The sequence below is a fragment of the Geotrypetes seraphini genome, chromosome 5, assembly GCF_902459505.1.
Source record: "Geotrypetes seraphini chromosome 5, aGeoSer1.1, whole genome shotgun sequence".
Taxonomy (NCBI): Eukaryota; Metazoa; Chordata; class Amphibia; order Gymnophiona; family Dermophiidae; genus Geotrypetes; species Geotrypetes seraphini.
In genome coordinates this window covers 261,219,618-261,242,768 of record NC_047088.1, presented here as the reverse complement: position 1 = coordinate 261,242,768, position 23,151 = coordinate 261,219,618, and the positions used below count along the sequence as shown (strand labels likewise).

The following is a 23,151-nucleotide window of genomic DNA, read 5'->3' as shown; positions in this document are numbered from 1 at the left end:
CCATCATGTTTCTATGTTTCTATAATCAGAAAGTTCTATGACATCACAATGCAGGTGTAAAGAGCCTTAGCCTATGGGAAGAGGAGATGCAAATGTTAAGAGCCTTAGCCAATAGGGAGAGGAGGAGAGAGTGGCTGCTGCAGACACCAGAAAGTATTTCTTCACAGAGAGAGTGGTTGATCATTGGAACAAGCTTCCAGTGCAGGTGATCGAGGCAGACAGCGTGCCAGACTTTAAGAATAAATGGGATACCCATGTGGGATCCCTACGAGGGTCATTAGGGCATAGACAGGGGGTGGGTAAGCAGAGTGGGCAGACTTGATGGGCTGGAGCCCTTTTCTGCCGTCATCTTCTATGTTTCTATGTGAAGAGATAGTATATGAAGCCTAGGTGGTACTTCTGAGGAGCTGGGGACTGGATATTGGATGTGAGATATTGATTGGTGACCCTCCCAAAAACATCACAACAAGAAGTGAAGTGCTGTATGGTTAATTCTTTACACTGCAGCATCCCCAGCCCAGGGCATGGAAGACTCAACTCAGGGATCGAACGAGGGCCAAACTTCATGGCATTTGATTTGACCTTTTAATTCTGCAGACCTTCCCAAAATAAGATAGAGTGTGCAAGGCAGTACTGCTAAAGAGACGTAGTTTTTTTTCTTGATTAATTACGGTGGAATTATCATTTTCGCTACCACGTTTGTAACCATGAGATTTTTTTGACTTCTAAAAAAGGAAGTTTCTCTAACCTTTGACGTCCTTCCTTCAAAAATAATGATCAGGATAGGGTGATTTCATTCCTTACATGGGATAAATGGATTTCCCTGGGTAAAAACCAACCAACATTTTTTTTTTCCTGCTGATCTGCAGACAGGAGCCAGCATTGGCTGGGGAATCCCTTCGAGGAAACCCTGTTGATTCATCATCCTTTTTGTCCCTCTGCCTAGGACAGCTGCACATCTGCTTCTAATTTTGCTCTTAAAACCTTCAGGTTGCAATGTGGCATTCCCCTATGTTAAAATCGAGCTTTCTTCCAAGGACACAACATCACTGTTTGGAAATTAGAAACTCTGCAAGAATTTCCCCCATTTGCGCCTCCGCCATCCCTTTCCGTCAGCCAGCACAGCCTCGATCGAGAATCGTGTTCTTGGCTCCCAAACAATGGATTCTTTTTAATTCCTTTAGGATTTTTTGTGGATCATTAAAAAAAAAAAAAAAAGGAGGGATGAATGATGCCCCCACCCTTAACCCTCCTCCTTCAGACTGAGCTCGAAACCCCAGAGGGGAAAAATGGAAACATTGTTTTGGACGTATTTAAAATGCATATGGGCCTTCTTGCCCTGGCTAGCTAGCGGTCTGAGAGCCCCTGTCCCTGAGTGGGACCGGAATGCTTTGTCCTCTCTCCTTAGTTACATGGACTTGGTACAGACTTGACCCCAACCCTGCGCTGGTGCTGTTCTGTTTAACATTTCTTTGTCCTTCTCTGTATTTTTTTCTACTTCTGCTCTATCTTTTTTGAAATGCGGTGCTCAGAATTGCGTATACACTTCTCCCTCCGTATTCGCTGTGATAGGGGATTAACAGAACCGCAAATACGGAAAAACCGCAAATAACTTTTTCAAATGTTATTGGCTGCTTTCTATTAAAAACCATCGTGAATATGGTGAAATCGCGAATAACATGGTGGGAAACCTGGCCTGTTCCTGAAGGAGAGGCAAAACACGGTGAAGAAAGTGCCGTCAATCGGCGATTTTCTCCGTAAACGCTTGGAATCAGCAATTTCTCTATGCAAGCTGATGTCATTTTGGGGGAGGAGCCAGCAAGCTAAAAACCGTGAATAATCGAAACCGTGAATGCTGAAACCGCGAATACGGAGGGAGAAGTGTAGTATTTGAAGTGTGACCGTATCATGGAGTCATAGAACAGCATTATAACATTCTCGTCTTTGTTTTCCATTCTTTTCCTGTTCATTCCGGTTCCGTAACTAAAGCGCACAGGCCAATTGCGTGCTGACATTTGCGCGCAGGACGAGCGCGTGCTGCCATTTCCAGCAGTTTTATAGCTTACGGGGAGCGTTTTGAGGGGGTTGGGGGTGGTCACGCTCCCGTTGGGGTGGGGGTGGGAGGGGGTATCCCCCCAAAATTCACTGAAAACTTCCACTCTCTCGCTGTTCGGGAGTTTTCAGTGCATTCCCCCAGCCGGAGAGGGAGCATTTATGGTGGGGGTTTCCCCCATTCCCCCTGAAAACGCTCCCAGTAAGCCGTAAAAGCGCTGGAAACGGTGGTGCGCAATCTTGGCTTGCCTTTGTCAGCACGCCATTGACCCGCGCACGATTGACGTGCCACTGTTCATTGCTAACATTCTATTTGCTTTCTTAGCTGCCACGACACACTGAGCTCAGGGTTTCAACGTATCATCAAGAGGACATGAAATGAAGCTAAGGGGGGACAAGTTCAGGACTAATGTCAGAAAGTTCTGCTTCACACAGAGAGTGGTTGGCATCTGGAATACTCTCCCAGGGGAGATTATTGCAGAATCGACAGTCCTAGGCTTCAAAAGCAAACTAGATGCATATCTCCTTGAGAGAGGCATATAAAGTATGGTTGGCTATAAAATAAACCAGGTGTATACCTGGCAGGGCCTCCGCGTGTGCGGATCGCCGGACTTGATGGACTGAAGGTCTGATCCGGAGATGGCGCTTCTTATGTTCTTAATGATGACACCTAGATCATTTCCCCGGGCAGTGACTCCGAATGTGGAACGCTGCATCACATAGCTATAGTTCGGGATCCTCTTCTCCTCCCCCCCCCCCCCCCCCCCCCCCCGTACATCACTTTGCTCTCACACACATTAGACGTCTTCTGCCATTTCGATACCCAGTCTCACAAGGTCTTGCAGTTTTCCACAATTCTCAACACGATTTAACAACTTCGTGTCATCGGCAAATTTAATGATCTTACTAGTTATTCCCATCTCTAGATCATTGATAAATATGTTAAAAAAACTGGGGAGAGATTAACCTTATACTGGAATCAGCAATCCCTTTGACGTATGTGGAACTTTGCAGCACGTCAAGCCTCCTATGGATCGCTGCAAAGGCAGGCTCTTCATGATTATGACAGGGATAGGTATGCAGTTGGAAGGATTGTGATCGGCTCAACTTTCCGTTGTGGTGGGCCAGTTTATGTTTAGGGTACAAATAGGAAAAGGTGAATGCAGATATACCAGGGGCATAGCAAAGTATTTAATTTGATCTGGGGCCCGTTGACATCCTTTGTTAATTCAACATAGTTTCTTGGTTTTCAAATCTTTTCTTTATTTTTATACATATCCAGGACGGGGTGGGTTGGTGGGTGGGTAGATATATTTTTTGGTTCATTTCTTGATCAAATTGTTGGATGAGAGGGGAGGGATATTTATTATCTTCTTTGTTATTGATGGAATTTAAGTGCTTATTTTGTAATGAATGTATGTATAATTTATGGCACTTTGTATTAGTTTTGAAAATTAATAAAGATCTATTTTAAAAAAAACAACAAAACAGTGGTCCCAGCACAGACCCCTGGGGAACCCCACTATTTATATCCAATCATAAATTCCCCTCAGTTGACAAAATATTCTCTGTAAATCGTTAAACAAGTTCTTTGTGAATCACTCTTTGCTCGTTACTAATCAGGTTTATAAGGTACGTATTTGTAATCCTGATTACAGTATGGCCTGCTGTTTTTCCACATACTGCCCCCTCCTCCTATGTATCTAAACGTTCTTCTTTACAGCAGGCTTCAAGCCACTTATTAGACTCTTCTGTTTTATGTTCAGCAGTCTTTCGAACGCCCTCTGTGTTCTATAGATGTGTTATACTTTTCTGTGTGCATCAGGGTTTGTACTGGCATTGAGTTGCAGCGCCGTACCTGTGTCGGACTGATGCACAAACAACTGGAAAGCAAAGTCTTGGCAGGAGCTGGCATACCATGGCAGTAGAATGGCTCCTAGGGCTGCCACACAGCTTTATCAGTGGTGTGGACAGGGAGTGTAATATTAATAAGACATCAACATTTTGCTTCCATAGTGTAACTAGATCCAGAGTGAATCTGGAAGATGTACTAAGCCAAACTGACAAGTTAAAAAGTGATAAATCACCTGGACCGGATGGTACTAAAAGAACTCAAACATGAAATTGCTGACCGCTGTTAGTGATCTGTAACCTGTCGCTAAAATCATCTGTAGTACCTGAAGACTGGAGGGTGGCCAATATTATACAAATTTTTAAAAAGGGTTCCAGGGGAGATCCGGGAAATTACAGACCAGTAAGTCTGACTTCAGTGCCAGGCAAAATGGTGAAAATAATTATAAAAAATAAAATTGTGGAACACATAGACCAACATGATTTAATGAGACAGAGTCAGCATGGGTTCAGCCGAGGAAGATCTTGCCTCACCGAATTTGCTTGACTTTTTTGAAGATGTGGATAAACATGTGGGATAAAGGTGAGCTGGTTGATGTAGTGTATCTAGATAAAGCTCCTGAGAAAATGAAAGACTCATGGGATAGGTGGCAAAGTTCAGTTGTGGATTAGGAATTGGTCATCGGATAGAAAACAGAGGGTAGGGTTAAATCGTCATTTTTCTCAATGGAGGAGAGTAAACAGTGGAGTGCCACAGTGGCATATTCAGTGGCACTAAGGGGCTGATTCTATAAAATGTGCCTAAATCAGCCAGCGCCTAGAAAAATGGCGCTATTTAGAATCGCAGCTAGCGTCAGCCATGTATGCCAGGGTTTTAAAGGCCTACTTTTCAGGCGCCTAAGTTTGTGGAAAATCGTGCTCAGTGATGCCTAAGTCATGCTCTGCCCATAGAAACGACCACTTAGGATTTAGGCACCGCTAAGCACCGCGGGATAGGTGCCTGTCTTTTATGGAATCAGATTTTTTCTTTTTTTTTTAACCAATTATTGAGTCTATTAAGAGTATTTTGCCAATATGGTAAATTAAGTGCCTTTATAGAATCAACCTCTAACTGAATATTGCCACTGAACCCCCTCTGACTGGCGGCACTATCCAGACATGCCGGGGCAGTCAGTGGGTGAAGCTGGTTATTGGGCTGTCCTGCCTTTGTCCAGTTAGCAATCTGAATATCACCACTAAGGGGACAGTACCACTGGTCAGTGCTGATTCCTGGACATTCAGCACTGGTCAGTATCCACATACTAGTTCTGAATAAGAACATAAGAGTAAGAACATAAGAATCGCCTTACCTGGTCAAATCAATGGTCCATCAAGCCCAGTAGCCCATTCTCACGGTGGCCAATCCAGGTCCTGGCCAAAACCCAAAGAGTAGCAACATTCTATACAGAATCTCAAAAAATAACAAGATTCCGGAATCCCAGAGAGTAACAAGATTCTAGAATCCCAAAGAGTAGCAACATTCCATACGGAATCTCAAAGAATAGCAAGATTTCGGAATCATAGAGAGTAACAAGATTCTAGAACCCCAAAGAGTAGCAACATTCCATATGGAATCTCAAAGAATAGAAACATTCCGGAATCCCAGAGTGTAACAAAATTCTAGAATCCGAAAGAGTAGCAACATTTCATGCTACCAATCCAGGGCAAGCAGTGGCTTCCCCCATGTCTTTCTCAATAACAGACTATGGACTTTTCCTCCAGGAATTTGTCCAACCCTTTCTTAAAACCAGCTACTCTATCCACTCTTACCACAACCTCTGGTAATGTGTTCCAGAGCTTAACTATTCTCTGAGTGAAAATATATTTTACCCCGGTGACTGGTGTTTTAAAAAACACCAACCATCATAGGCTTAATATTGGCCCCTTAAGATTTGGGTCTAAGGAAATGTAATTTGTGTATCATGAAGACTGGTAATCTACTGTCCTGATGCTATGTTTGCCTCCTCCTGGACCATCAGCAATAGAGAGGCAGCTGACGGGTGTAGCTCTGTTACTATACTGCCCCCTGGATATATTTTTTGACATTTTTTTTTTTTTTTTAATTTCTTTATTGATATTTTGAACTTGACAATGTATACATTTGAAAAATCGAAAAAAAAAACCCCAAAAAACAACTATATGAAAATACACTATTAACATCAGAAATATTACAATAAAAATTTTAAATCCCTTCTTAACCTATAACAGTAATGATATTATATTATACTCATCAATATTATAGAATATTATGAAATTTATACCTCTAAATAAATAATACACCCCCCACCCTCCCACCCACCCTGGATGTGCAAAGGAATCTAACATAAAGAAAAAGGAATCACTTTAATTATAATGTGACAAAATTAGTTAATGGACCCCCAAATCCCCTTAAAGGATTTAACAAACCCTAAACGCTCTGCCATAATCTTTTCATATTTATATGTTGCACATACAGTTGCCCACCAAAAACTAAAATTAATCCTATCATGATTTTTCCAATTAGATGTGATCATTTGAACCCCTATTCCTGATAAGATCATGAAAAGGCGACTATTATTTCTATCCAAAGTGGGTTTCTCATGCAGAATCGTTCCAAAAATTATTGCTTCATATGTCAAAGGAATAGAGGATTGAAGAATATTATTAATTTGCCCCCAAATCGACTTCCAAAAGCCAAGTATCAATGGACAAAAAAATAAAAGATGATCCAAAGTCCCAATATCAATATGACAATGCCAACATCTATTAGATTTAGAACTATCTACTTTATTCAACCGAACTGGAGTCCAAAAAATTCTATGTAATAAAAACAACCATAGATGCTGACATTGTACATCTTAATCTCCAAGTCCAGATTCGTGGCCAACGAGAAACAGAAATATGCTGTTTTAACTCGATACTCCAAATATCTCTAAGACTATTTTTTGGTTTTTTATTTAAAAATCCAGAAATCAATTTATACCACTGGGCAGCCTGATGCAGATATTACTTCAAAATAAGTGGAGGTACTCTGATTTCCCTTTACCATCACATAAAATGTACAGCACGATATGTTATGCTGCATTCTGAGAACTTATTGCATTGTACAAATATCTTAACCAGCTTGCTGTCAGCACATCACTAGTGTGGTCCTCGGTGAATTTAAACACGTCTGAAGACTTAATCTCTTTTTCTAAACTGTGCATTTTAATCTCCAGGAGTTCAATCCCGCGATAAGGGTCAAGATGAGATACTTGTCTCAGCCCGAAGACGCACCTCCAGCGAAGGTCAATATGAGACCAGCCCCCAGGACTCCAGCACAGTGAGAAGCCCCACCAGTATCCGATCGCCTGTCCGCTGTGTGTCACCTGAGGTCTTCAACACCATCCTAGCCAACCCTGGAGGAAGACCCAGAGAGGTGCCTGCTTATTCTCTTTTTAAAAAAACCCTCCCCCCCCCGCCAACCCAATATTGAACCTGTTCAGCCACCAACCTGGAAGCTATATGGGTGATGTTTAATTTTCAGTGCTGGCAACAGAACAATAGATACAGTATACACTTCTTCCTCTGTATTTGTGAATTCCGTATTTACGGATTCACTTAGTCGCAGTTTTAAACCCAAAAATGCATTTTCATTTTTCAGTCTATTTTAAGCCCTGTAAGCCCTCCCTTAAGCCTTACCTGGTGGTCTAGTGGGTTTTCAGGGCAGGAACGATCTTCTCATGCTCCTGCCCCGTGCAGATTGCTCATAGGAAATGGCTCGAGAGACTACGGAAGCTCAAGGCAGCCATTTCCTGTGAGCGATCTGCACGGGGCAGGAGCGTGAGAAGATCGCTCCTGCCCCAAAAACCTGCTAGACCACCAGGTAAGGCTTAAGGGGGGGGCTTTCAGGGCTTAAAATAGCCGGGGGAAGCGGGGGGTTAGGGGCAGAACCGGCCTGAATATTATTCATGGTTTTTTTATATTCGCGGGCCGGCTCTGCCCCTAACCCCCGCGAATACGGAGGGGGAAGTGTAGTGGTATTTTCCTGAAGTCATTTAAAAATCACGGGGGGAAGACCTCAAACGCCCAAGTGTCCAAGAATTTTAAGACATTAGATGTGGGGCTTTGGACTTCATCATCGGTCTACAAACCCCGATGCCTTAAAATTTTCAGACACTTGAGCATTTGAAGTCTTTTCCTCATGATCGTTGAACAATTTCAGGAAAATACCACTCTATTGTTTTGTTGCTGGTTTGGGGATATTTGGGATTCTAGTGAATGTCCGTCTAGTGGTTTCAATTTTCATTGCTAACACCTGCATAAATGGGCAAACGTAGGACTGTTTCTGTGTGGTTCTTTCTGCCTGGTTAGCTACGCAGGTACTGGCACGAAATATGGCTGATGCTCGCATAATTGCTAGAACCACCCCATGGACCACTCTGGCACTAACCACACAGGCTTGTAACTGTCAGAGGGGATATTAGATGGTACTGTTTGGTTAATTACCAGTGAATATCAGGGGACAGTTGCCTTCTTCTGCCTACTTAAGCCCATTGAATATGTATTTCTAAGTGTTGTCTCTCCTACAATGATAAAAGCAATTAGTAATAGAAAAACCATCTTACCTTCAGCAAATTGAACTACAATACACTATATCTGGACATAAACCAAGGGAGATGGACATTTCCAGGGAAGATAAAGAGTAGATCAGATTTTTTCGGGAGGTCAGGGAGGCGGTGGGTGGAAAGACGGAAGCTTGTGGAGTTAAGTCTTTTTCAGGGATTTTTTTGAAGAGTATAGTCTTTATATCTTTTCTGAATGTTTGTAGTTTGGGGGTCGTTATCAGTCGATTGGAGATTTGGTTTTCTAATTTTGCTGCTTGAGTGGCTAGGAGGCCATCATAAAGTTTTTTCCGTTTAACTTCTTTGATTGGAGGGTGTGACTTTTTCTATGCCTGGTTGAGGTGGTTTTGATGAAGTGGTTGTTCAGGTAGGTTGGGCTGTCTCCTCATGATCTACCTCAGGAAGAAAAAGAGAGGAATAGGGGAAGAGATGGTAGAGATTGCTGTTTTGCAGACATTGGAAAACCCTGAATAGCCTCAGAAATATTTTAGGCTATAACAATCATAATGAAATTAAACAGTATCCATCATACATCAAATTATGTAAAGAAATAATACAAATGAAAAATTAAACATTCTTTCAACTGTTAGTTAGTCCACAATCACTGAGGGAGGAGTATCAAAAAAATCGAAAACTATTTTACGCCATCATTTATTACAGGAAAGAATCAGGCAACCTGAAGTGGACCCAACTTACTGACTACGAGCATTATCTTGGCTACTGATAGGAGTACTTACAATCCTCACCTCCTTGTCCAAAATGAATCTCGATAACTGTATAGAATCAAAGAAAATATATCTTTGATTCTACACAGTTATAGAGATTGTAGGCTATAGACATGGTTTTTTGTCACTCTGTTATGTCCTTAGACCTACAATTCCAACAAAATGCGTTTTCTTTCTGTTAAGTGCTTTGAACCTAATTCAGATATAGGCAGGCTAAAATTGTCCAGAACAGAATAGAAGATCTTAAGAGTTCCTCTACTCTACCTGGACAATCCTATGCACTTAGAAAGCTGATCTGCTTCTTATAGGGCTTCTTTTTGGATTCCTCCAACTCTTCTGGACTCCCTTGACAGTAGTACTGAATAAGTTCTTGATATAGTCTTCTAGACTCTCCAAAATGATGAGCACTTGATTGGCATGAGGTACATCTCTGGATTCATCTCTGAAAAACTTGTCTTGCCTTGACATTAATCTTCAGAGATACAATGATGTTTCCAGATCTGGCAAATCAACACCAGACAAAACATGAGTGAAAATAGAACAAGGGACGGAAAGCTTAAGGCTCATTTTCTTTCCCTTACCCTCCAAAAGCAGGGATATAACTCCTTAGCCCATTGGCTGCAATTCCTGTCCGAAATGCAGCAATACCTTGCTCTCTGGTCCTCTTGCACTCAGCATCTTCAATTCTTCTCACGACTCTCCAGAACCTTATCTGTGAGTCCAGGTATGAAAACCCTGCAATGAACTAAGATAGCACAAGCCATAGATGATCATTCAGTCCACTGGCCTACTTTTTGAACTTCAGGCAGTCCCCGAGTTACAGACACCCAACTTAAATACGACTCATACTTAAGAACACAGTCGCGGCTTCATTTGATTTCACTGAGCAGTATTTCCAGTGGCCTAGACTCCTTCACTTCTGTAGCAGATTCAGGAATGATGCATGGCCACATTAAGAGCAGTGTGTGGTTGTGCTTGCTGAATCTTAGAGGGAACACTGGGGACAGTTGGCCCTTTTGTCAGTTGGGAGCAGAGGTAACCAGCAGGAATCTTAAAATCTACAAGTTCTGAGTTACATACAAATCAGACTTTAAAAAAACTTTAAAAACGTAACTCGTTCTTAACCCGGGGACTGCCTGTAAAGGAATAATCAAGCCATTGTGACATCATTGATGAAGTTGGCTCTTAGGCATTGGTGGAATGAGGCATTATGACATCACAATATGAGCTCTGGAATTTTACTACTTAAGAACGGGGTTTTGGTTTCATTTCATTTCACTGAGGAGTATTTCCAGTGGCAGAGACTCCTACACTTCTCCTGTAGCAGATTCAGGAATGATTCATGGCCACATTAAGAACAGTGTGTGGTTATACATTCTGTACCTTAGAGGGAACACTGGTAGGGACAGTTGGTCCTTGTGTCAGTTGGGAGCAGAATCTTAAAATCCACAAGTTCTGAGTTACATACAAATCCGACTTAAGAAGTAACTCGTTCTTAACCCGGGGACTGCCTGTATGGGAATAATCAAGCCATTGTGACATCACTGGTGAAGTTGGCTCTTAAGCATTGGTGGAATGAGGCATTATGACATCACAATATGAGCTCTGGAATGTGAACGTGGTTGTGGCTTCATTTGATTTCATTGAGCGGTATTTCCAGTGGCCTAGACTCCTACAAAGATTCAGGAATGATGCATGGCCACATTAAGAACAGTGTGTGGTTGTGTGTGCTGTACCTTAGAGGGTCCAACAATCATAAATTGTCCACTACTGTATAAGTATACAATTCACACAATGTTCCTCAGAATGCCACACCATGTATTGTGTGGTAGCCGTCCTCACCGGAAGCTTTTATAGTGTGATGTATATGTGCAGCTATTTGCTTATTTGAATAATTTATAAAGTGTCAGTGCTCATTTATAAAACGTTAGCAATATTAGACATTAGAATACTTAATTATTGCATAATGGTAAACTTATCTTATAATCGGATATGCCTTGTTCCCCACCGACGCGTTTCAAGAATTTCATTAGGGTCGGGGACACAGAGGCGGCAAAAAAATAGAAAAGTCAGCAAGCCAATAAATTACTCACAAGCCAGAAAAAGATTCAGAGATATATTGTAGTCACCAAGGATATTTTCCCCTATTGTTTCAGAGTCTTTTAAATTGACCCAGAGTAAGCAACGGTATTTGCAGAGGCGTAGTAAGGGGGATGGGGGGTTGGACTGCTCCGAGCACCTTTGGATGGGGCCGTCGGCTCCCCACCCCCACCCCTCCCCCGTGTCTCTAACTTTTCACCGGCGTGAACAGCAGCTTTAACCTGTTGCTTATGCCAGCCTCCCTCTGAAGTCACCTCCTGAGGTATGGGAGAAGTAGAGGGTCACTGCCTACCCTCACTATGCCACTGAGTATATGATAAAACAGGTTTTAAGTTAGTAACAATATCCGAGGGAATGGGTATTGATGAATGACATTTGATGCAGTAGACCCGTAGAGGGAATGTACTCGAAAGGGTCCAGAGAAGAGCGATTGAAATGGTTAAGGGGCTGGAGGAGCTGCCATACAGTGAGAGATTAGAGAAACTGGGCCTCTTCTCCTTTGAAAAGAAGAGACCGAGAGGGGACATGATCGAAACATTCAAGATAATGAAGGGAATAGACTTAGTAGATAAAGACAGGTTGTTCACCCTCTCCAGGGTAGGGAGAACGAGAGGGCACTCTCTAAAGTTGAAAGGGGATAGATTCCGTACAAACGTAAGGAAGTTCTTCTTCACCCAGAGAGTGGTGGAAAACTGGAACGCTCTTCCGGAGTCTGTTATAGGGGAAAACACCCTCCAGGGATTCAAGACAAAGTAGATAAAGACAGGTTGTTCACCCTCTCCAAGGTAGGGAGAACAAGAGGGCACTCTCTAAAGTTGAAAGGGGATAGATTCCGTACGAATGTAAGGAAGTTCTTCTTCACCCAGAGAGTGGTAGAAAACTGGAACGCTCTTCCGGAGGCTGTTATAGGGGAAAACACCCTCCAGGGATTCAAGACAAAGTTAGGCAAGTTCCTGCTGAACCAGAACGTACGCAGGTAAGGCTGGTCTCAGTTAGGGCGCTAGTCTTTGACCTAAGGGCCGCTGCGTGCGCAGACTGCAGGGCCCAATGGACCACTGGTCTGACCCAGCAGTGGCAATTCTTATGTTCTTATAATCAGAGTTTCGCAGCTGCCATGTCGATCTCCATTTGGATTTGATAATACAACATTAATCCTGGATTTCATTGTTGTTGTCTGCAGCCTCACCTTCACAGCTACAGAGAAGCCTTCGAGGAGATGGAGGCCTCATCCCCTGCCAGCCCAGCCTCTTCTGGAGGCGGTAAGATGTTTTTTCCCTACGTTTGTCTTCCCTGTCTCAGCACAAAACCCTCAAACCTGCACACACTGCCCAGAAGTTAAAACCAGAGCTTATCTATATTTTACTAGCCATTTTGAACAGAAGCCATAGAGAATGACACAAGGGACAAAGTTTGTCCTCATCCTTGCGAGCTCTGTCCCCGTAGGCTCAGTCTGAAGCCATCTTCACAAGCCTCAAAAAGTTATGATTTTATATGTACATCAGTTTATTACAGTATAGAAAAGGAGCAAAAATTCTGTACAACTGGCATTTATAAATCACAAAATTGGTATTAATGGTGAAAATCTGTCCTTGAATAGCCCTGGAGGTGATAAAGAAAAATGTGCTTCCCGAATTGGAATTAAAGAAAACAAGATAAATGAGATAAAAGGATTAGTCAGTACGGGCCCAGTACCCTCGTTTTGACCAATGGCCCCGGGCAGGTGTTTATGCAGTGACATGCACTTTAGAAATAATTCTAAATAAACCCTGCCCTGTACATTTATACTTTTTTATACAACTTATATATATTAAAGGAACAATATGATGTACGGGGCAGGGTTTATTTAGAATTATTTCTAAAGTGCGTGTCACTGCATAAACACCTGCCCGGGGCCATTGGTCAAAACGAGGGTACTGGGCCCGTACTGACTAATCCTTTTATCTCATTTATCTTGTTTTCTTTAATTCCAATTCGGGGAAGCACATTTTTCTTTATCACCTCCAGGGCTATTCAAGGACAGATTTTCACCATTAATACCAATTTTTTGTATTTGCATTATTGCCGGTATTGGTATTCTCTTTTGTATTTTGGTTTCTTTTGGCCATTTCTGATTTATAAATCACAAACAGTAATACAGAACAAGGATCAACATAACCCCCTGTCTCCCCTCCCCCTTCACAAACAGCCCCTCTGCTATCAGAAAAAATTAACAAGCCATATTACTACATAACACTACATAGAAAATTCATGCTAACTAGGGTTACCAGATTCCTGGATTTCCTCAGACATGTCTGGACGACTTTTCAAAACCCAGCAATTTGGGTTTTGAAAAGATTCCAACAAATGCCCATCAGGCAGGAAGGCATCCACGCATGCCAAAACTCAAAAAGTAGCAACATTCCATACAGAATCAAAAAGAATAGCAAGATTTTGGAATCCCAGAGAGTAACAAAATTTTAGAATCCCAAAGAGCAGCAACATTCCATATAGAATCTCAAAGAATAGCAAGATTCCGGAATCCCAGAGAGTAACAAGATTCTAGAATCCCAAAGAGTAGCAACATTCCATACAGAATCTCAAAGAATAATAATAATTTTATTCTTATATACCGCCATACCGCAAAGGTTCTAGGCGGTTCACAACAAGGTGAGCTAATACACGGGATACAGATAAAATACAAATTAGAATAATGGACTTAAAAACAGATAAAGACAGAAAACATTTACAATATAATGGCAGGGAAAAAAGTAATATATAGAACAGATAAAATACATCAAGTTGAATATAAGGAACTTGATTGAAAAAATGAAGCAGAATGCATTAAGATACCAGCCTATCAAGATTCCAGAATCCCAAAGAGTAACAAGATTCTAGAATCCCAAAGAGTAGCAACATTCCATATAGAATCTCAAAGAATAGCAAGATTCCGGAATCCCAGAGAGTAACAAGATTCTAGAATCCCAAAGAGTAGCAACATTTCATGCTACCGATCCAGGGCAAGCAGTGGCTTCCCCCATGTCTTTCTCAATAACAGACTATGGACTTTTCCTCCAGGAACTTGTCCAAACCTTTCTTAAAACCAGCTACGCTATCTGCTCTTACCACAACCTCTGGCAAGGCGTTCTAGAGCTTAACTATTCTCTGAGTGAGAAGTGAGGGATAACTACAGAGTATCCTTAGCTGTAAGGGGAGTGAGGGGTAAAGCCTGGGATAGGCACAGAGGGTCTTTAGTTATAGGGGGGGGAAGGTGAGACATATATCATGGGATAAGAACATAGGATCCTTAGCTGTGGATGAGTGAGGTGTAAAGCACCTAGTGAAGCTTCAAGTTGTATTTAAAATTTGATATACCGCTTAAAAAATTGTCTAAGCGGGTCACAAAATTATAATGATTAAAATCAAATGGACAACATTGACTAATTAGACTAAATTGACATACAGGAGACAAAAAGATTAAGGGCTCCTTTTACGAAGGTGCGTTAGGGCCTTAATGTGCGGATTAGTGCACGCTAGCCGCTACCACCTCCTCTTGAGCAGGTGGTAGTTTTTCGGCTAGTGTGCACTAATCCGGTGTGTGCACTAAAAACGCTAGCTCACCTTTGGAAAAGGAGCCCGAAGGATGAAATACAATTTGTTAAAGGAAAGGAGACCATAAAGGGTCAACCCATGAGGGAGGGGGATGCTCTATCTTTAACTTGCGATCTAATTATTATTGATCATAGGCATCTTTAAAAAGGAAAGTTTTAAAGTTGGGTTTAAATGTATCTAATGGGATCTCTTCCCGAAGATGTGAAGGCAGCGAGTTCCAGGCTGTAGGTGCTTGAAGAATGGTACAGAATTTGGCACTTAAGATTTAGTGCTAAGAAATGCAGGGTGATGTATTTGGGCTTCAAAAACCTGGGAATAGTCCAGTTTAAGGGGTGTTGAACTTTTGTTCATGAAAGAGGAGCGGGACTTGGGTGGGATTCTATGCGGATGATCTTAAGGTGGCCAAACAGGTTGAAAAGGTGACGGCGAAAGCTAGAAGGATGCTAGGGTGCATAGGGAGAGGTATGGCCAGTAGGAATAAGGAGGGACTGATACCCCTGTATAAGACTCTGGCGAGACCTCATTTAGAATATTGTGTACAATTCTGGAGGCCGCACCTTCAGTAATTTTTATTGAGTTTTAACAAAAATCTTACAAAGAATATCATCTCAACTCAGTTAATACATTGTAGATATATAAATTCAAAAAAATCAACAATCAATTATCATCACAATACAAACACGATAAAGTACCTCCCAACACTCCCTCCCCCTTCCTGTCCCCCCTTCCCCCCTCCCCCATCCCATTCACAAATATTACTAATAAATAGTGCTTCACTTTCTGATTACAAATGTAACGAGTTCACTCCAAAACTGCCTGCTCTGACTGATAATTGCTGTATATAAGGTTCCCAGGTCATCCAAAATTTATGAAAAGATATAAAAAGGATGGAGTCGGTCCAGAGGAAGGCTACTAAAATGGTCAGTGGTCTCCCACTGCTACTTACTCCCAGCAAAGTCCTCTTTGCTCCACACAAGCAAAGCATGTTTCTTAGTCCGTCACCACCCTCGGATACGTCTCTGTGTCATGTGATTCTCATCAGCTATAAGGATCCTACAGAAGAGACTTTAATGTGACGGATTTCATTATTTTAATGTCTTGCACTTGTTCAGCCTAAGTGAGCCAGGATGTGACTTTGTTATGAGCAATCTTACATAGCAGCATTTCCTATATGTAATGCAGCACCTCTGTTTTGTCTGATCCCCAGTTGTAGCACGCTCCCCTCCTGGTCTGGCAAAAACTCCTCTGTCTGCATTGGGGCTCAAGCCCCATAATCCAGCTGACATCCTGTTACAACAGTCAGGAGGTGAGTCCAGCCGATCATTGTAACTACACTGTACATACTTTAGAAGGATGACAGGACCGTTAAGGAACTTAGAGCAACTGGACATTGGGGTTTGCCCGAGGAAAGGTCGTAGCGATCTCAAAAGCTTGCAGCGTTCAATCTAACATAACATAAGAAATTTATTTGTACACCGCAATACCCGGCAGATCTGTGCGGTTTACAACAAAACTAAACGAATTCAAGAAAGGGAAAACATAATATTACAAAAATTTGACAAATAAATAAGCTTGCAAAGATTTTCTAAAAGGTACATACAAAGAGTCAGGAATCAGACGATTAAGCTCTTTGTCCCTGATTGCACCTTGGTATGAAAACGGCTTCTGAAGATATCATTTGTGTGTTCGACCCTTAACAGGCGTAAATATAAACAGTGCAGAATGTTTTTGAGGTACCGGCTGTTCATAGGGTGGTTTTCTTGTAACTCCATGGCTTGTGTACTTTCCAGAGTGCACAAGCCAAGTAGCAAGTTCATACTCTAAACCAGTGTATCGCAAACTGAGAGATGCCGGAAAGGAGGAGAGGTGCCGGCTGACTGCTTAGAGGACATGCCTCCCGCAGCGAGAGGCACGTCCTGTAGCCAGTCAACCAGCATGAACGACTCTCCTCCTCCCCTCCTCCAGGATCCCCAACACAGATGTTGATGCCATAATGTCAGGCATGTGGGTGACATCATCGCATCGACGTCCGCACCCTTCCAGTGCCTCCCGCCCACAGCACTGGGTTTAGTGTGCCGTGGCGCCGAAAAGTTTGCGGAGCAATGCTCTGAACAAAGTAAAACAATGTCTTTCTAAGTTCCAGTTACGTGTCAAGCCTTGAAGCAAGTCCCTGACCCTTTTTTCATGTTCAGATGTGCGGCATTAGTGACATCTTGTGCTCGGCAGGAGCTTGCTTCTTGGCGCTTGAACTTGCTGATAACACACCCCATTGCCACTAATTCTGATCTGTGATGAGTTTTCACTATAAGAGCCAGGCCAGAAACAATAGAAAAAGGTAGGGTTACCAGACGTCCGGATCTCCTTTTGTGGACATGTCCGGAGGGTATGGACGGCTTTTCAAAACCCGGCACTTTGTCCGGGTTTTGAAGACCTTCTTGACAAAATTGCGTCGGGGAGGGTCATCCGCACATGCACGGACGCAATGAGGGTGATGTCATGTGCAAGGTCGCTGTATCGCGTCTGCGCATGCACGGATGCCATCTGGGGGCGGGGCAGGGGGGCGGAACAGGGCGGGGCAGGGGGGCGGAACAGGGCGGGCCTGAGGCATGGCCATGGGTCCGGATTTTCCCAAAGGCTGAAAATCCAAGAGGAAAGTTTACAAATTGTCCTCCCTGATCCCAGTGTAGTTGGGTTGCCCTGAGCTAGCAGAGATAGGGTGACCAGATTTCACGTCAGTAAAATATGGACCCATAGACCCGCCCCCCCAGGCCCGCCCCCTTGCACCCATCCCTGCCCCATTATGCCCCAGCTCTGGCCCTGCTGCCGGTTCGTTAGGCAGAAAGTCATCCGCGCACGCACGTGATGTCATCACAGTGCATTCACGCATGCACGGATGCACTCTCACGAGGCAATTTCTTTTCAAAACCCAGACAATGTGCTGGGTTTTTCAAAAGCCGTCTGGACCCCCAGATATGTCCTGAAAAGGAGGATCTGTTCGTGGAAATCTGGACTTCTGGTAACCCTAAGCCAGGGGTCTCAAAGCCCCTCCTCGAGGGGCCGCAATCCAGCCGGGTTTTCAGGATTTCCCCAATGAATATGCATGAGATCTATGTGCATGCACTGCTTTCAATGCATATTCATCGTGGAAATCCTGAAAACCCGACTGGATTGCGGCCCTCAAGGAGGGGCTTTGAGATCCCTGCCCTAAGCAGAGAACCTTCTGCATTTTATCCCATTTGGGCTAGTTTTTGGTCTGTGCTGTGGGAATGTGAGTGCAGATTCTTTCAGAAAGACTAAGCATACAGTACAGTGTTCCCCCGGTTGTTGGCGGTTCGCGGTCCCGGTCATCGCTGTATTTTCCGACCGCGAACCGCCGACAAAGAGAGGGCAGCGGGAGAGGCAGGAAAGAGCAGCCGGAGCGCCTGCGAGTGCAGGAAATCCCTCGCGGTATGCTCCAACCGCCTCTTCCTTTGACACACAGCTCCTTATTTGGTAAGGCCCGACTTAGTGCAGGAAGAGGCAGTCGGAGCATACCGCGAGGGATTTCCTGCACTCGCAGGCGCTACGGCTGCTCTCTCCTGCCTCTCCCGCTGCCCTCTCCAGTCTCCCCCACGAAAAACCGTATTCGTGGTTTTTCAAGATTCGCGGGGGTTCCTGGAACGGAACTCCCGCGAATATCGGGGGAGTACTATATACGCATTTCTGACACCTGAAAAATAAATGCAAATCACATGTCAAACTGAGACATTCTAAGGTTAGACGGAACATGAAGGTTGACGGAAGAGAATTTGTTCGCTCTCACAGAGAACAAGATTCAGTAGTGAAAGGTTCAGGATAGGCCAGGGGTGTCAAAGTCCCTCCTCGAGGGCCGCAATCCAGTCAGGTTTTCAGGATTTCCCCAATGAATATGCATGAGATCTATTTGCATGCACTGCTTTCATTGTATGCTAAGACATCTCATGCATATTCATTGGGGAAATCCTGAAAACCTGACTGGATTGCGGCCCTCGAGGAGTGACTTTGATACCCCTGGGATAGGCCATGCCACATCTCGCCTGAACTGCTGCAAAGGTGCCCATCGACCTTATGTCCCTGTCTTGTTGCATCTCTCTCTTTCTGTTTCTCTTCTTTCTCCATCAAATTTATATTCAGGACAATTTGTACAGGCCTTTTTCTCTGCTTTGCGTTCTCTCTTGTTTTTCTCCCCATCTTTCTCTGCGTTCCTGTCTCTGCTCCTCCTGCTATTTATTTCTCTGCGTCTCTGTCTCTACATCTCTTTGAGTTTCGGGCCCATGGCTCGGCCTCTTCTCTACATGTACTCTCATCCTTCACTAATGTTTTCTTTCTCTGTCTCTCCTGTCCATCTCAGTCATCCTTTTTATGCCTGTTCTCTCTTCTTCAAATCTCTTCTTGCCGGCTTCTATTTCTTTCTCTTCTTTCTTCCTGTTAATGTTATCAATATTCCTTCTAAACAGAAAGAAAGACCAGTGTGACCCGAAATTGCATCAGTAATATACGTGTATCACTTTTTCTTCCCTTGTCTCGTTCTCAATCCTTTCATTGTGTCCGTTGCCTTTCCAAATCCCATCCTCTGCCATCTCTTCCCCTGTCCCTCTCTCTTTTTCTTCCTCAGAGGTAGACAGGTATACCGTAGTTCACTTTGTGGAAGGTAAGGAGGTTTTTTTTTCTCTTACTAATTGCTTTGATAATTGTCGCAGGCGTAAATGTCGAGCAGCCCTTTGAGCTGATGTTTGTGCTACAGTGTGTGATAAGAGTGAACACTGCCAGAACATGTTTAGCAAATTATACGAGGAGACACACACCTCTCACCGGGGCAGGATTCACCAATAGGCCAAGTAGGCACGTGCCTAGGGCCTGAAATGGTCAGGGGGGCCCGATGAAGGACGGCATCAACATTGTTTTTTCCAAACGGCGATGGGCCCCTCCAGCATTGATCGGCAATGCGGGCCCCACCCCAATCGGCAACGCAGCCCCCCCCCCATCGACGGAAAGTAAGACAAGCAAGCAACGTGGGTAAGAAAGGCAACGGGAACTGTAATTGTGCAAGCGGTGCTGCTTGCCCAAAGCGTCCCTCTGACATAGCTTCCTGTTTCCGCCTGGGCGCATGGTGGGGTGGGGCGGGGCAGGGGGGCCCAGTGTACTTGGGTGCCGAGGGGCCCTTGACAAATTAATCTTGCCCTGCCTCTCACCATATACCCCAAGGAGGGGAGGGTGATACGATAAGAGTAATTGTGTAACTATATTTCACCGAACATCAATTTCTATGGAAGAGACCTCAGTACTGGGGAACTGAAATAGATAAATCAGATTTGCAACAGTATCCCCCGGGCTGACAACTCATATAATCACTGCAGTCCAAATGAGTTCATAGTGATAATATGAAGCAAAAAAATCAAACTCCAACTCTAGACAAAACAGTGAAAAAAAAATAGATATAAACATACAGTGGTGCCTCACACAACGAACTTAATCCGTTCCAGGAGCAAGTTTGTTATGTGAAACGTTCGTTGTGTGAAACGCGTTTTCCCATAAGAATACATGTAAAACAAAATAATTCGTTCTGCAGCCCTACATTTCCCTCCCTCCACCTCACCTCACATGCAGAGCCTGCCAGCCTTCTCCCTCACCCAGCCGCACGATCTGCAGGAGGCTAAGAACTTCGGGAACTGGGTCAGTTCCCACTGCAGCTCCATGTGACTCTAGGCAAATCACCTGACCCTCCAGTTGTCCTAGGTCAGTGGTCGGCAAACCGCGGCTCGCGAGCCGCATGTGGCTCTTTAGCCACTTGAGTGCAGCTCTGCACTTGCCTAGGGCCCGAAACTGTCAGAAGGGTCCCAGGGCTGGCGTAAGAGGGGGGAGCATAGATCTAAGGGGCCCTGCGATCCAAACTTCTTTATTAAACACCTAAATTTTCCTTTTCAGAGGGACCCCGACATGGCAGCTGTTCTCATAAACTGCCGGTAGCTGCCCCGAAGCTTTCCCTTTGCGGCGATCTGCCCTATCAGAAACGGGAAGTTGCAGCAGAGGGAAAACTTCGGGGCAGCCGCAGGCAGTTTGTGAGAATGGCTGCCATGTCGGGGTCCCTCTGAAAAGGAAAATTTTGGCTGGAGAGGGCAGTGATCTCTTGCCTTCCCTACTGCTCCTCCCCCGTACTGTCCAGCTTTCCCTCCCCTGCTGGCCAGAACTCCTCATCTTTCCCCCAAGAAATTCAACAGTTTTCCTTCCTCCCTCTTCGGCTGTACCAGCAGGTTAGTTTGTCTGCACAATATTCACTGCTGCTGTGCATCAGCGGGTCTGGCTCCCGGCACGATCTCAAAAAGCTGTGCACGCGCAGCTGCTGGAGTTGCGTCAGAGGAGAAGATTGAACAACAGAGCATGCGCGCATGTGCTGCTCCCTGAAAGCGTGTGGCTGGCCGAAAAAGAAAGCCGGAAAACTCGGCATCCGAGGTAAGGTGAGGGTGCTGCTGTTCCCGGCTCACATTAGGAAGCGGCGAGAGTAGTTCCGCCCCCCCCCCGGGCCCCTCGGGCGACTTCGTTGTGTGAAACGAAGTTCGTTATAGGGAGCAAGACAAAAAGTTCGTTATGCGCAGCGTTCGCTGTGCGAGGCGTCCGTTATGCGAGGCACCACTGTATATCATTCACCCCCCTCTCTCACGAGAAAAGTCTTCAAGTTTCAGTTAGCTGCACATTCTGTTCATATAGTTTCAAGTGTATTAAAAATTTCTTATACCGCCCAATCAGTCTTCTAGGCGGTGTACAAATTTCTAAAAACAAAGGACACACTTTAGGTAAAATAAAAGTGTGAAGTGACTACGTCCCCAAACCCTAACTATAAAAACTATTAAAAACACAGACACACAAGAACATAGAGTAAAAGGCAAGAACTACATGAGGCAAAGTAAAAGAAAACAAGAGAGAGGGCTGCTGTAAGCTCAGTAGTAATTTCACTCAATTGCCCTTAAAAGGACAGTTAGGCCTCAAAGGCATCACGGAAGAGAAATGTCTTTAGCTCAAGAGCGCAATGAAAAAATATTTGTTTAAATGTCCAACGCATAAAAACATAGAATGTCCAAAACATTTGACTTATCTGTGTTGAAAGGAAAGTCCGTGCTTTGCCTGGAGGAAAAGTACCTAGACAGAGATAGAAAAAGTGGACAGGGACAGATTTTTCAAACTAAGGGGAACCACAGGTACAAGGGGGCACTCGGAGAAATTGAAAGGGGGAAGGTTTAGAACAAACGCCAGGAAGTTCTTTTTCACCCAGAGGGTGGTGGATACGTGGAACGCGCTGCCGGAGGATGTGATAGGCAGAAGTACGCTACAGGGCTTCAAAGAAGGTCTGGACAGGTACCTAGAGGACAAAGGGATTGAAGGGTACAGATAGGATTAGAGGTAAACTATAAAATTAGTCAGAGACCACTGTTTAGGCAGTGGTCCTGATGGGCCGCCGCGGGAGCGGACTGCTGGGCAGGATGGACCTCTGGTCTGCCCCAGCGGAGGCAACTTCTTATGTTCTTATGTTCTTAGAGATGGGGGAGGCCACTCCTTGCCCTGAGATTGATAGTATGGAATGTTGCTAATCTATGGGGAATTCTGCTACTCTTTGGGGGTTCCAGAATCTTGCTACTCTTTGGGGATTTTTGCATGGAATGTGGTTCCTATTTGGTTTTCTGGTCTGACCCAATAGGGCTATTATGTTCTTTTTGCAGTTTTTGCAAATTGTCTGCCCTTTCGCTCTTGGCAGTCCAAGACATCATCCTAACGGGATCTTGGTTACACTGGATTTCCCTGCTGTCCCTCAACCTCTTTTATGCACTCTACTTTGTAAGGCTTTAGCTACTGTAATAAAAACATTAGATTTCTACTGAAGAATGCTTTGTGTACTATTTGGCTACTTTCACAAATGTTAATCCCTGGCTATCTTAGGCTCATGCCTTGCAAATGCAGCATTCTTCTCTGATAAGATGAAAACAGTGTGGTTGCTTTTGTTGATCAGAACCACCTGCTCCATCTGTAGGTATGGAGGCCCCTGGCTGACTGCTTAATAGCCTGCTTGCAGCCAAAAGGACTGCTATGTGCCATCCCTTGAACAGCGCGGACAAACCCAAGTCAGAGTTCAGCTCACCGCCCATCTGCCTGATGTGTCCTGATGACTTACTCAAATTGCAATTTCGGGCTGGGCCGAAAGTTGA

At 44.1% G+C, this 23,151-nt stretch overlaps 1 protein-coding gene across 8 annotated transcripts in view; it reads left to right on the top strand.

Moving 5' to 3' along the window:
- TNS1 (tensin 1) overlaps positions 1–23,151 on the top strand; it is a 606,988-nt gene that overhangs the window by 519,098 nt on the left and 64,739 nt on the right. For 6 of the 8 annotated variants that reach the window (XM_033945996.1, XM_033945994.1, XM_033946001.1 and 3 more), the window contains 4 exons: positions 7,140–7,339; positions 12,531–12,609; positions 16,146–16,244; positions 19,572–19,607. In XM_033945996.1, coding sequence (XP_033801887.1) covers positions 7,140–7,339; positions 12,531–12,609; positions 16,146–16,244; positions 19,572–19,607 — 414 coding nt within the window. The remainder of the gene's footprint in view (positions 1–7,139; positions 7,340–12,530; positions 12,610–16,145; positions 16,245–19,571; positions 19,608–23,151) is intronic. The other 2 variants (XM_033945995.1, XM_033945997.1) reach the window with 1 other exon arrangement.